This window comes from Epinephelus fuscoguttatus, linkage group LG15 (assembly GCF_011397635.1).
Source record: "Epinephelus fuscoguttatus linkage group LG15, E.fuscoguttatus.final_Chr_v1".
NCBI classification, from domain to species: Eukaryota; Metazoa; Chordata; class Actinopteri; order Perciformes; family Serranidae; genus Epinephelus; species Epinephelus fuscoguttatus.
In genome coordinates, this window is record NC_064766.1 from 32,626,253 (window position 1) to 32,639,942 (window position 13,690).

The 13,690-nt window shown below is 41.0% G+C and overlaps 1 protein-coding gene across 3 annotated transcripts in view; it reads right to left on the reverse strand.

Moving 5' to 3' along the window:
• Window positions 1-2,235: 2,235 nt before the first annotated feature.
• The window catches only part of fgf12a (fibroblast growth factor 12a), a 42,870-nt gene continuing 31,415 nt past the window's right edge, over window positions 2,236-13,690 (reverse strand). For 2 of the 3 annotated variants that reach the window (XM_049598043.1, XM_049598041.1), the window contains 2 exons: window positions 6,880-7,078; window positions 2,236-5,070 (listed from right to left, as the gene is read on the reverse strand). In XM_049598043.1, coding sequence (XP_049454000.1) covers window positions 4,955-5,070; window positions 6,880-7,078 — 315 coding nt within the window. In that variant the 3' untranslated portion in view covers window positions 2,236-4,954. The remainder of the gene's footprint in view (window positions 5,071-6,879; window positions 7,079-13,690) is intronic. The other variant, XM_049598042.1, reaches the window with a different exon arrangement.

A 13,690-nucleotide genomic window follows, 5' to 3' on the forward strand; every position in this document is an offset into this window, starting at 1 on the left:
AGGCAGAGAGATTTGTGAATGAAATGAGAGCTTAAAGACAGTCTTCCTGACTGAACTTTTGCTAAGCCTCATCTGGTTAGGTTCAGAAAAAATGTACAAACATATTTATAAGCAGCCATACAATATTTATCATCCACTGGTAACCTGTCTTTGTCATTATATATAGATTTTGCATCTGACTCTAAGCTAGTTTCTATATCCTCCTGAGACCTGAACTTTTGTTTGGTTTGCATTTTTAATCTCTCCTAGCTATTTGGGATCAGTAGGACTTGATAAGTATAAAAAAACTAAACATAGTCAACGATGATGCCTAATGACCTCAAACAAATAATAAAGTCCCAATGGCTTCAAATGAGTACTTCCTAATTAACAGCGTCTTAGCTTGTTTCTGTTGCTAAAATTGATCAAATTTGTTGCCATATCAAACCACAAACTTTATTAATCAAAACTAAGCAAATTTCAACCATAAAATGAGATCAGGTTTTGTACCTTGTCCGTTTTTGTGTCGGGGTCGGTTGCAGACTGACTTGGCAGAGATGGCTGCTATCTTGTTTTTACATGGATTAGTGTAATATGCTCTTACTACCACTAGATTGCACAAAAAAGTGTCCACAAACGAGGACAACAGGTCTAAGTTGAGCAGAATGAAGTATAAGGTCAAGTAAACCCAAAACGTGAGGGTCTCAGGAGGATATTTGCTATGTGTTGCATTTTATATTTGCTACACAGTTCCTTTTTCCGCTGTTAATGTAGTTGTAGTTGCATTCTTTGTAAGCTGCACTTCTCTAAAATTGTATTGCAACTACTGCATAGCTGAATAAATAAAATTCTTAATTAAAAAAAAAGTTTGTCATGTAACAACATTGACTTTTGGTTTCAGTGAAAACAAACTGCAGTCTTGTGGATGAAAGTCCGGTTTTGTTTGACCGATCCACCTCCAGTCCCTCCCGCCCTACACAGACTTTCTCTTTCTTTATACCAGTGGTTCCCAACTGGTCCAGCCACGAGGTCCAGATTTCTCCTTAGTCATTAGTTAAAGGTCCACACAGTTAAATATATTCAACGTCACACTTGCTTTTGGCCATGTCGTTGAGCAATTTTGCTGTCTCTGTCATGTAGCTGTCCATTAGTCACTCACTCTACAGCAGGAAACAGCACTTCAAAATAAAAGCTCTGCACTGGAAATTCACTGTAACTCAAAATAAAAAGTGTTTCTTATAAACTCGACACATTCGCGAGTCACTTGCGGTCCATTCAGAATGGACGTGCAACCCATTTGTGGACCGTGACCCACCAGTTTGGAACCACTGCTTTATACTGTATCAGTTGCTCTCAGCGTCAAGTGTTGCCACAGATGGGTTCACAACTTGTGTCTCATAAAGTCGCCAAAGGGTGCCTTTGGCGTCAATATCACATGCCGAGGGGAGAGACAAAGTGGCAGTATTTGACACCCTGGGAATGAGGACAGGCTGGTGTTAGTGAACATGTTAAGTGTGTTTATGAAGAGAAAGAGAGAAAGAACAATTTTAGTGAAATGCAGTGGATGAAGAACTTTCCTTTTGCTTCTTTTCACATACTGATTCACCTTTAACTTTCTTTCTCTTCTCCTCTCCTCTCTTTCACCCCCAATTTATCTTACTGTGAGCAACTACAAATGTTGCACTCTTCTCGGCTGCTTACTGTAACTGGAAGAAGCACAGAAATAGAAACATAGTGCTACCCCCACCCAACCCCCCTCCTGTCCTCCAACTCTGCTGTTCTCTGTGCTGCAGCCATCACGCAGGAGAGAAGACAAGCCACGTCCTGAAAGTCAGGGGAGCCTTTATCCTCCTCCTCCTCTTCCTCCTCCTCATTCTCCTTGCAGACGGCACAGAAGGTCTGTTTCCATGACAACGGGAGAATTAAGGGCGAAGGAGCGCCATCCCAAAATGACACATCGGATTTAGGGGCTAGTGAGAAGATAAATCACCCCCGGTGAATTGATAGAGGAAGCGGATTGGATTTTCTTGAATTTGAGACACATAAAATCCCCAAGTTGATGGATTTAGTTTGTCTGCTTATCCCGCCGCTTCTCTTGTTGTTGCAAAGAGTGACATCAATAAAAGAAAAAAAAAAAAAAGATACACATAACAGCTGTCAGTCAGGATTAACAACACATTAAATCAATCACTGCATGTAGGTGAAAGTTTTTGATAACATAGTCTTTATTCTTAAACAATCACTAACTTCATTCTGATTTTTTTTATTATCAATGCATATTTTTTTATTTCATCTCACAATTCATAATGCATATATGAGCGTGTTCCAATGCAGTGAAATCATCTGCAAACATAAAAATAATAAATTATACTTAATATCACATACAACCGAAGCCTTTACTCACCCTTTCATACATCAGTAAACCCCCCCGAAAAGTGCTCTCCTTTACCGTGTTCACATCAGCTATTTTTATCTCCTTGCTGTATTCATCCCTTCCTCAAATCCTCTCTTTCTGCTGTCAACAGTTGACATCGAGTACATCCAATTTCATGCATTGCTTTAAGTCCACATGTATCTCATTTGCACCAATATAAACCTCTATAAAAAGATACTTCTATATGCTGGTCTTGCCTGTTGACTTTCAGTGTCACGTCTAATATACTGTATGTATCAGTGTTATGCTGTAGGTGCTGTGGAAGTTGAACTAATCTACCGTTAGCTCTCGCAGGTAACTTGCACCAGCTGTGGACCCGGGCCCCAGGTAGAACGCCGGATCCACGATAATATATATCACTGCAGGTTTGCTCTGTGCAACTGAATGTGTGCTATTTACTGTACATACCACCAACGTAGCATATCAGATGTAGGAGATAAACTCTCGCTAAAATACTGATCAAAACGTTGCATAAAAAAGTTTTGGACCTATTCTCCCCAAAACAATCTTTTATTTGCTCTCGACTCAAAGTCGAACCAAGCTTACATCAACGTTTACAGTCATGCGATAGTCATGCTTTGTCCCGGCTCTTGTAATCCCTTGTTCTACCTTCCTAGGCTTAGCTGTACACCACCTTTTAATGAAAGAAATACCATCGACCCCGTCCCGACCTCCTTTAACACCACACGGGTGGCCAGGCTTTGTGCAACAGGTGCTGGGCAACAAGCAGCCAGCCTTTTTATGTCTCGCCCCATTCACGGAACAATTGTAGGACTTCCTGAGTTAGACAAACTAATTGGGGATTAGGAATGAGCTATGCAGCGCACACGGGGTACGCGGTGTACCAGTCAATTCACCTTGTTTATACAGCCCTGTCAGTATGTTGATTTATGAAAGAGAAGCTTTCCTCCACAATGCAGCAAATGGCTCATTTCATGGGTCACAAAACCAGGAGGGGTGGAGGCTGTATGGGTTACCATGAAAACACACCAGGAGATGCTCTCACCGGGATGATGAGACATCCTCCCCCGAACCTGGCTATATCCAGACGAACTGGTTCCTCCATGAGACATTCTGCTTCCATTGTGACGGGGAAGTTTTAATGATTGTGACCTCATATTGAAAACACTAACAATATAGGTCAGTGGATTATTAAACAGTCAGGCACCCTGTCCACCAGTGTTGAGAAATCTCTAATGCTTTCACAATAAAAGTAACAGAAATAGTCTTGAAAACTCGTCAACACGTGTCCTTGCTGCCGGGCCTGTCAAAACAATTTTTATTATTCGTCTTGCTTAGAAAAAACAGCCTTTTGTCCATATAGTTCAAAGGCATGAATACTGTTACATGGTTATATTTTTAGCCTAGCGAACAGCAGAGAGAGGGGTCTGTGTTTCTTGAGGTGCAAAATGTGAAGTGACCGTTTTTTGGCCATGGCTCATAGTGCTGATGCTGGTCATTATCGTCCCCTTGGCTTTTGGAGAGAGTTTTATTCGTTGCCATTTTTGACAAGTTTGGACATCTCTTTACTTAAAACCTAATAATCCTCGCGAATGTTAAAGAGTATATTGAAGCGATATCAAAACAGTTTTCCTTTGACTCAGACTTTTCACATACTCGCGCAACTTTCTTTGTCAGTCTTCTCTACCGACAGACACACCGACCACAGGGATGTGCTGCCAGTTTGTTATTACTATTATTTAGAGACATACTAGACTGCTCTCTATTATATTGCTTGAATCAGTCTTGTCCCGTCATTGCAGTTAGTCACACTTACAGTACACACCTGAGTAAAATACATCCCACCCTAAGCACTCTGTTTCTATTGGAGTCCAACACAGAGAACTATCAGATACATTCAGTCTTACCCTCACACCGGAGCAGGTAGTGTGACAGTGCATTCAAGATCAAACTATGAGAGAGAAAAAAACAGAAGTAATTAAAAAAACCCAACTTCCTTTAGTCTCAAAAACCAAAAGCCAGAATAACTTCATGATAGTAACTGGGATGATAAGATACAACAGATTAGTAATGATGATGATGTTATAGTTATTACTGACAACAATAACACAACAAAGCATATGAGGATGCAGTAGCATTTAGAAAAGAAACCAACGTATGAAAATCGAACATGTATTAAAGCTTGTTTTTCACAGCATAAATTGGAAATGATAGATATTTGTATTTGTGTGAAGAGAGACCACCATTCCTTTGTTTGTTTATCACAGCTTTTTCTCTTTTTTTTTGCATAAAATGTTGGTCAAGTCCTGATTGAAAATGTTTTTTTTTTTTCTTCATATATATATATCCTCTGTTTTCATATTAATTCATCTAAAAGGTTTTCACAGGCAAGAGTTCAGTTTTGTTTTTGTTGTCTTGGGTGTACAGTAATAGCTCCTCGTCGTCGCAAGGCCCTCGTTTTTTTCAGAGGGGATGGTGGTGCGTATTTTGAGGGGTGGGGGAGAGGTGAGTTTTCCTATGGCCCCTCCCCCTGAGTCAGGTTGAGGCCACTCCCCCTTGCTGGAAACCCCTCCCCCGCTGCTATGTGGAGTCCTGATTAACAGCTTTCCCTCCGTTCATGGTGGGAGTCCCTGAGCTCTTCCTGGAGCGGTGCTTGTCCTCTATCTCATGCATTGACGGCTCCCTGTACATACAAACTGTGGCAGAGATGTAAAGAAAGGAAAGGAGGAAGGAGGGAGAGGAGAGGAGAGGAGAGGAGAGGAGACGACAGGACAAAGAGAGGAGGAGCTCAGAAAGGGGACAATGGAGAGCAGATTGAAGAGATGGATGTGCAGACAGAGACAAGGTCAGGTGTGAGGCTGGAGGGACAGTTATACCAGGCAGGGAATTAGGGCCAAGTAAGCACATTTGCTTTATCACATTGCTCGACAAGTTTACATGATATCTATCAAACGCTGCTCTGACTAAAAACATTGTTAGAGGTGATATTTTAAAAATAAACGTATACTAACCAAAGCTAAATACATGCAAAAATGAATTTTCATAAGTCTGACTGTCAAAACAACAGACTTTAAAGGATTTGTATACAACATTCAGTGCATAGTATGATTCAGAGTCTGAGCTGGGATTGCCTGCACATGGCTCTCAACATGGCGGTGGCTGAGCCAGCAGCTAGGCATTGTGCTAATAGCCTGAACAGTGCTAAAGATGGCAACAGTGCTGACAGAATTAATGTGGGAGAGAACCGCAGGGTGGGTGTTTCACTTTCATGGCAAAAGTTTTTTTCTGTTTTTGCTTTGAGTTAGATGAGAAGATAGATACCACTCTCATATTTAAGCTAAATATGATTAAGGTTAGCAGCCAACTGGCATAACTCAACATAAACATCGGAAATGGGGAAGCTTGCCTGGCTCTTTGAAAAACTGAGTCCACCTACCAGCATCTGAATCTCACTCATAAACCCGTTATATTTCTATAATTTGATTCATTCAAAAATAGTTTTTTTTTTTCAAAGTTATTTTTTGACTTTGGTTTTGGCATGGACTGAACAAACAAGATATAACCTCTTCGTGAGATTTAGAGGAGCTGGTACGCGTATTATTCCCTACCTCTACATGTTTTCTATGGGTATGCCAATGCTAAGCTAACTAGCTGCTGTTTGTGACTTTATATTTGGCAAACAGATATGACAGTGGTATCAACATTTATCTTACTGTGCTCAAGAAAATGAAGAAGCAGAATTTCTTAACAATTCCTCTAATAAGTAATCAGATCCTATTATTCCCATTCATGTCATTCCAGTTTTGTTTCTGTAGATATTAAACATACAAATGTACAAAACTATATGAAAATGCAAAAGACTATACTAGAGGATTCTAAGCCTATTAACTGAGTACTTAAAATTAGTGCCAGCACTAAGATATAAATTGTTTATTCAATGAAATCGTCAAGGCAATCACTGTTCCACTAATTATAATAATGGGACTTTCAGATATATTAAAACTTGCTGGGGATATGTAATCCATCACAGTAAATGCACAGCAGTGTCACTGCAAGATCATTTGTTTCCTTATTAGAGTTTAATAATATCTGAAACTAAAAGTCCTCGGCTTAATTGAGATGCTTTAAATGCAAGAGTTAAGCCCCCCCCCCCCTTTTTTTTTCTTGATTGTTTTTCAGGTTTGGTTTGATGAGAACAAGATTTAAGAATCTAAAGCTTTACATTTGACAAATTTAAAGTATTATGTGCCTTAGGATGCACAGTAGTTTAATCACCACAGGCACTACAAAAATTTTAACAGTGCTTGATTAAAGACCATAAGTAAATAATTAGTTTTCATACCACATTGTCATGTAAGTGGTAGGAAATCTGAACTTTTTTTTTAGAATGCTTTCTAAAGTAATTACCAGCACAGTATAGCCAATTTATAATAATTAGGAAGTATATGCATCACCACACAAAAGAATCAATTAAAAGTTGTTCCATGAAACAAGCTTTCTCATACCTTCAATGGGCCTGGGCACAAAGTGCGACGAGGGCTTAGTCTTCTTGACCCGGTTGCCCTTCATGACTTGTCCCTCCTTGGTGAGTCCGAGGAACCAGGCCCGACCCGACTCCTGTTGCCGGTACACAGTGGACGAGTAGATCACATAGTAGTTCTCAAAAACAGACTCCTTGAACTTGCATTCTGGCGTGAACATCTCCTGAAAGCAAAAAAAAAAAAGACAGAGACTTGAGGACATAGATACACACGTGTGTTTTGAACTCCGCTGGTGCATTTAATTGAAATTCCGCCCCCCCATTTATTGTCCAGACAGCGTTAAGAATATGTGAGAGACAGCAGAACTCCTGGCCAATGAACAAGCTGAGAGGCGGCATTTCAAGTGAATGCACGAGCAGAGTTTAAATACATATGCTTGCCCAGGTGTGTTACTCATCTGTGTGTGAGACTGTTTATGCACAGGTGTTTCAAATACAAAGGATTTCACGATAATGTATGTCTAGGAATTACTGAGCATACGACAAGATAAGTAAAAAAACAGAGTTACAGGGGGTAGTGGTAATAATCTCACCCTATGAAATGAGACAACTTTTCAAAACCCTGATTTGTCATCAGCAGTCGTTGATTGCATTTACATAAACAGACGCAACCATGGAAATAATGGTGTTATTATGATAACATTTATCATTAATATGATGGAGATAGAAAAGCATGGGCGCTCGTGATTTGTTCACAACTTCTGTTTCACGCTATCAGTAAACTAAAAAGTCATCAAATAAAAAAGAACTTGGAATGTGACATAGAGATAGATTAAAAGTGTAGGATATCTTGGCCATGATTTCTCATAACACTTTGTTCGGAGTCTTACAAACATCCATTTAGAGTGGCATGTAGCCTAGACACTTCGCCCTGCCCCTCTATCTCAAAAAGAAAAAGAGGATACCCTACCCCTTGTTGTGAACACACAAAATGCAGGGTCAGGGGCAAGGGATGTATTGGGATGGGGGTTTGGATTATACTGCACAAGCTGTGTAAGAATTTGTGAAAAGATTTGTTTTTAAAGATTATTTTTGGGGCGTTTTTGCCTTTAATGGATAGGACAACAAAGTGTGTGTAGGGGGGAAAGAGGGGGGGAGTGACACGCAGCAAAGCACCCATGCTGCAGCAGCAAGGACGAAGCCTCTGTACCTTTGGCGCCTGCTCTAACCACTAAGCCACTGATGCCCCAAAAAGGATGTTTTAATGTAGTTTTGCTGTTGTTAAATACAACCCCCTTTTACTTTAGTACATCAAGAATTTCCTCTTCTTTTGGAATCTTCCTTCACTGTGGAGGCATGTGAGAAAAACAAAGTTTTCTTTCCCAGTTCAAGGAAACACAGGGTGAGTAGCTGATATACAAATAATCATTTTGGGGGTGAAGTATTCCTTTAAGGAACGCCTACAATACAAATGATTACATGCATGCACACAAAATCAATTTTGGTATCCACATAAAGTGAAGATCACATGTAGACACAGCCGGAAACGAAACAGATGGATGATTTTAATAAAGTCTAATATCGGGAGGAAAAAAAAGAAAGCTGTGTTCGTCTCACTCTGCCAATATTGGCTCTCATCACAAGCATGTGTACAATGCCAAGGTCAGTAAACATATTGTATTCTCTCTGTCTCCCTCGCACACGCACGCACCCTTGGAATCTAAGTAACGATAGTCTTATTAGAATAATGTTGAACAATGGAAGATTGCTATCTCTCAGCTTCATTATCAAAGCAGCGAGTCAAGGAGAAAGTCAAGGGGACACACAGGAGGTGGAGAGGACTGACAGGAAAAATGGAACGTGCCAGATATTGGATACACTGTCGGGACTGAGCGGGTGCCAGATTATTGCCGTGACAGTTTAGGACAGGAAACAATGCTCTTGACTTGACTGTCTAACCCCTAACAAATCTAAAATGAATTAGTGTGGCTAATTTAAATGAAGATAATGGTGGTGCTGATGTTTTTAACTAGGCAGAAAAATGTGTCTATACTTCTCCCAAATGAAATCTATACTTAATAAAGCAGGTGAGCTGATAAACTTTACCCCTCATCTCTCCTCTCCTCCTCGTCTGAACGCTTCCCGGCTGCGAGAGGCCAAATTAAAAAACTAGCATCAGTCAGTTTGAAGGGCGGGGAAGTCGTGTGTGTCAAAAATAGATGCTGCTGATGTGGAACAGCTGGCTCGCTGGATGTTGTTATGTCTTTGTACTGTGTGTATGTGTGTTTGGGTTTCGGTGCTGTATTTCATTCATTATATCTCCTGCAGGGTTCTGTGACCTTTTAAGGTTGTCCAGTTGACTGACAGCCCAATTCTGCTTCCTGCTGGAGGTGAGTGTTTACGTGTTTGTGTGTGTGTGCAAGTGAGAAGGGATGGAGTGGGAAAGCCTTTAAGAGAGCTGAAGATTGAAGGCAAGGCTGAGAAGTTTTGTGTTAAAGGGTTTGGTCACCCAGATTACAAAAAACCCCAAACGTATTTTCTCATTAACCTGTTAGTTTTGATTTTATTTACCCAGGTTTTGAAATATCCTCTGAGTTCTCTGCCTCCACAGTGGAGGTGAAAAGAGTTTTGCTTGTGATGTTTAAAGCAAAGAAAAAATTTCCACAGCAGTGTCTTTCCAGAAAAACACGCTCTTAAAGCTGTGGGTGATTTTCAGCGGCTACTTTCTTTTGAGGAAGTAGAAGCAATGAAAACTGTTCACAGTGAGGTCTGTGGATTATCCTAAGTAAGAGTGACACTGCCTTTGAAAGGAATTGTTGCTGTTGAGTTTTTTCTTATGTCAATTTTCAATACATTCCATTGTACTGGACTGGAGGCAGAAATCTCAAAGAGAACTGTATCTCAAAACCTGGGTCAATTAAACGTATCTATCTGCATCACGGGTGTCAAACTCATTTTAGTTTATCAGTTTGATCTCAAGTGGGCTGGACCAGTAAAACCACTGCATAATCTTACTATATAATGTCTGTGTGTCTGTTCCACATTTTTCTCCTCACTGACTTGGTCAATCCATGTGAAATTTGGCACAGTGGTAGAGGGTCATGGGAGGATGCGAATGAAGCAATATTACATCAACTGACCAAAGGGGGGCGCTATAGCAACCGATTGAAATTGCAAACTTTTAATGGGCATATCTCATGCCCCGTATGTCATAGAGACATGAAACTTTGCACAGAGATGCCTCTCCTCATGAGGAGCAAATCTGCCTCAAGAACCCATAACTTCTGGTTGTATATATTTTCCGCCATTTTGAATTTTTTGAAAAACACTTAAAATCGATCTCTTCCTAGGAAGTTTGAGCGATCTGCATAAAACTGGGTGAACATAATCTAGGGACCAATATCTAAAGTTCCCTCTTGGCAAAAGTTGGAAAACTTACTAAAACTGAGCTTCTATAAGGCAATGAATATTGCGGAGGGCGTGGCTCATCACATAAAGGTGTATAACATCTCAAGGGTTTCACCCATCACCACGCAACTTTGTAGACCACACATAATCTGAGGGGACCCCTCCATTATTGACCCCATCAAACAAAATGGGGGCGCTAGAGAGCTAATTTCTTATCTAGGCTTAACCGCCATATCAATTTTTACTAAACTTGGTAGATATGTAGAACAGGACACCTCAAGGTGACTGGAGAAATTTAACTGTAATTGGCAACTGGGTGGCGCTATTACAACAGAAAAATGCTTAAAAATGGCTACAATGCGACTGATCGCTGTGGCTCCCCCTGTGGACCAATGTTGGGGGTTTTCTTTCTAATTTTTGGTATGCCTAAGTCATGGTATGGTATGCTGTACATAATCACGGAAACTGTCAGTCAGTCATTCTGTCTGTCCCACGTTTTTCTACTCACTGATGTGGTCAATCTATGTGAAACTGCACATAGGCATTGAGGATTGGCATAGGTAGAAGGTGACAAAGCTACCAGTGGGTATGGACTAGTAACCTATAACAATACCTCCAAATTTCTCTCTGTTATTTACATGTGCATGTTTCTATACATATGCACTCCTGTGTAGTAACGCTGGCATCACCACACCAAACTGAAGTGGAAGCTACTGAGGGAGCAGGTAAAGTTATCCCCTGCCTCACAAAACAGTTACATATCAAACATTTTGGCAGTGCCTTGGCAATGGGGTTTCATCAATATTGTTTAAAGATAGAAGTCCGACTCAGATTCTTTTGCACTGGAGCTGCAGATTGACAGTATTTTTGCACAATGTCCAATATCTTTAAATCTGACCACAGTGAGTATTGATTGTTTTTCCAGAGAGCTGTATTCTGGTCTCCAAAGTAGCATTTTACCTGAAATAGGCTGCTCACTGTTTAACTTGCTTCTAAAACCTGCACCTCTTAGCCTTACAAGTGCTTCAATGTGATGGGGCGGGTTGGTGTTTGACACCCCTGGACAGTTTTTGGCCAGTTGGGGGCAGACTGTAAACAAATCATTGACATATTACTAGGGCTGCCCCTGACTAAGAATTTTCCTAGTCAACCAATAGTCGTCATTTAAGGCCATTAGTCGACTAGTCGCCCGCATGTTTACGATATTAATTTAATTATTAAATGATATATTTTGGGCGGGGCAACACAATGGTTTGAGTCGAAGGTGTGAGAAAGAATAGTATCAGTAACATTGTTAACACTGTGCTACATTACAGAGAAATACAAAACCGTACTAATGAACCTTCATTAATATAGGCCTATATTTTATCTACAAGTGCACGTCACACACTGAGCGAGCCGCCTGTTAATGACGCTGTGGGCTAATGGCCATGTAGCTACTTCCATGTTTCAGATGGTACGTCATGTTTGTAGTCGACCAATGAAGATGAGTTTACATATCACCTTGGGTTCATCCTTCACCTTCTCAAAATGATCCCACACTTTGGATTTCCTGCCCGACATGTTATTAACTAGCCTGTGGAATAACCGCAGGTACCAGCCCTGGAAATAAACAGCTGAGCGTGGCCACTTCCTGTGTCTATCCTTTCAAATTAAATTTCCACATGGTCTTAAAACTATGAAAAATTTCTTCTTCTTGTCCAAAAAAGCCTAATGATTTGAAAGATGCTTAAAAGCTCAGTACAGTTAAAGGAAACTGCAGAGTCAGGTGATAATTCTCGTTGCGTTCGTCACTACAAGCAACGCCTTCCAAATCACGTCATTTGACGAATTGTTCATGTACAAAAATTGATGAGTGCAGCTTTAAACGCTCCATCAAAATGCTGTATAAGAGTAGGTGTGTCTGTCTTTGCTCGCATGGCACACCACAGTTTGGCTAAATGAGTCACAGTGTGTGTGACTGCTCATATATAAGACACAGCAGTGCGTAGCAGGCTGTGTAAAGGACTCAGGGAAGGTGAGGTCACATGGTCGGCTGAGTGGAAACGTCTAGCTGGTCAGCAGGAGGGAGGACAAGCTCTGTGGAGAGCTGGCGGCGAACTTTATCTGGGCCCGCTGACACACTGTCAAACAGCAGACGTCTCTCTCTCTGTTGGGGCACTCGGGGTCACGTCGAGTCTGTCTGGCTGCGTGTGTTTGTGCGTGAACATATGTGTTAGAGCGGGTAGGGGGCAGACAGTGATACATTACACTCCGGCAGGCTTTGTCCCTTCTTCATCTGTTTGGAGCCAGAATCGGTCCGAGCACACACACATACACACAAGTGCACTACCCTTCACAATCAGGCACTTTGCTTTGCTGACACACCGTAGAATCCCCTCCAAAATCATCCACAAGGACGACACTCTGTTACTGTCTATGAAAAGGCTAGGAGCAGTGTAGAAAGCACCCTGGCTGTGGCTTGGGAATGATAGGGGTGGAATGTAAGTGACTTTGAAGTCTTTGACAGAGTGCCTTGTTTGTGGATGACTGAGTGGAAATATGAGGTGAAGAGACGGGGTCGGAGTCTCCCGTGATTAATGTGATCTCCGTAATGGGCACACATGAACCACAAAACCACCGAGGGAAAGAAAAGCACCGAAATACACAACGACCACATGCGCGCACACACACTCAATGCGACACACATGCCGCCGCACATTAAAATGCACACCAACAGGTTTGTGCTGTCGCTTCCTCTGCCAGGAATACATAATCAACCAAAGTTGTTACCGTAGCAAAACAAGGAAAATTAAAAAAAAGACGTGCCACATTTCAGGGCTAACAGGCTGTGTTTAGTGATAGTAAACCGTTTACAAGGACGCTTATTTATATTCTGTGGTGATGTGAAGGAGAATGGCAAAGGACTTGTTAGGGAAACTGAGCACGTGAGGCTGCTCACTCATCACCATTAGGGAGCTGAAGATAAATAAACACAGAGGTCCACCTGAGACCCAGTGAGCAAACACCATGAAGCGGGGACAGAATATAAATGTTTTAGCCGTTTCAGCACACAGCAATTTATATTATGTTATGTATTTTTTTCATCAAAGACTGCCAGCTGAATTTACAGCAACTTCTACCAGTTTAAAATAGACCCATGCGATTTCACAGGCATAGATGTAAAAGGGGAACAACACCTAAAGTAAGAATTATAATATGTTATTTACATGGCCTAGGAAAGTTCAATCAATATAACATCTTTTCCAATTCATCGACTATGGAGCAGTTCCAAACGTAATAAATTCGAGTCTTAGTGCTCTAGTTTTTGAATATGGGAGAAAGTTGTACATGTTAACTAATATTTTTGGACTGTCTTTGACCATAGATATAACATGTTTAGTTTTAAAAATGGGCGTAGTTACCCTTTAAACAAGGAAAAAATTGAC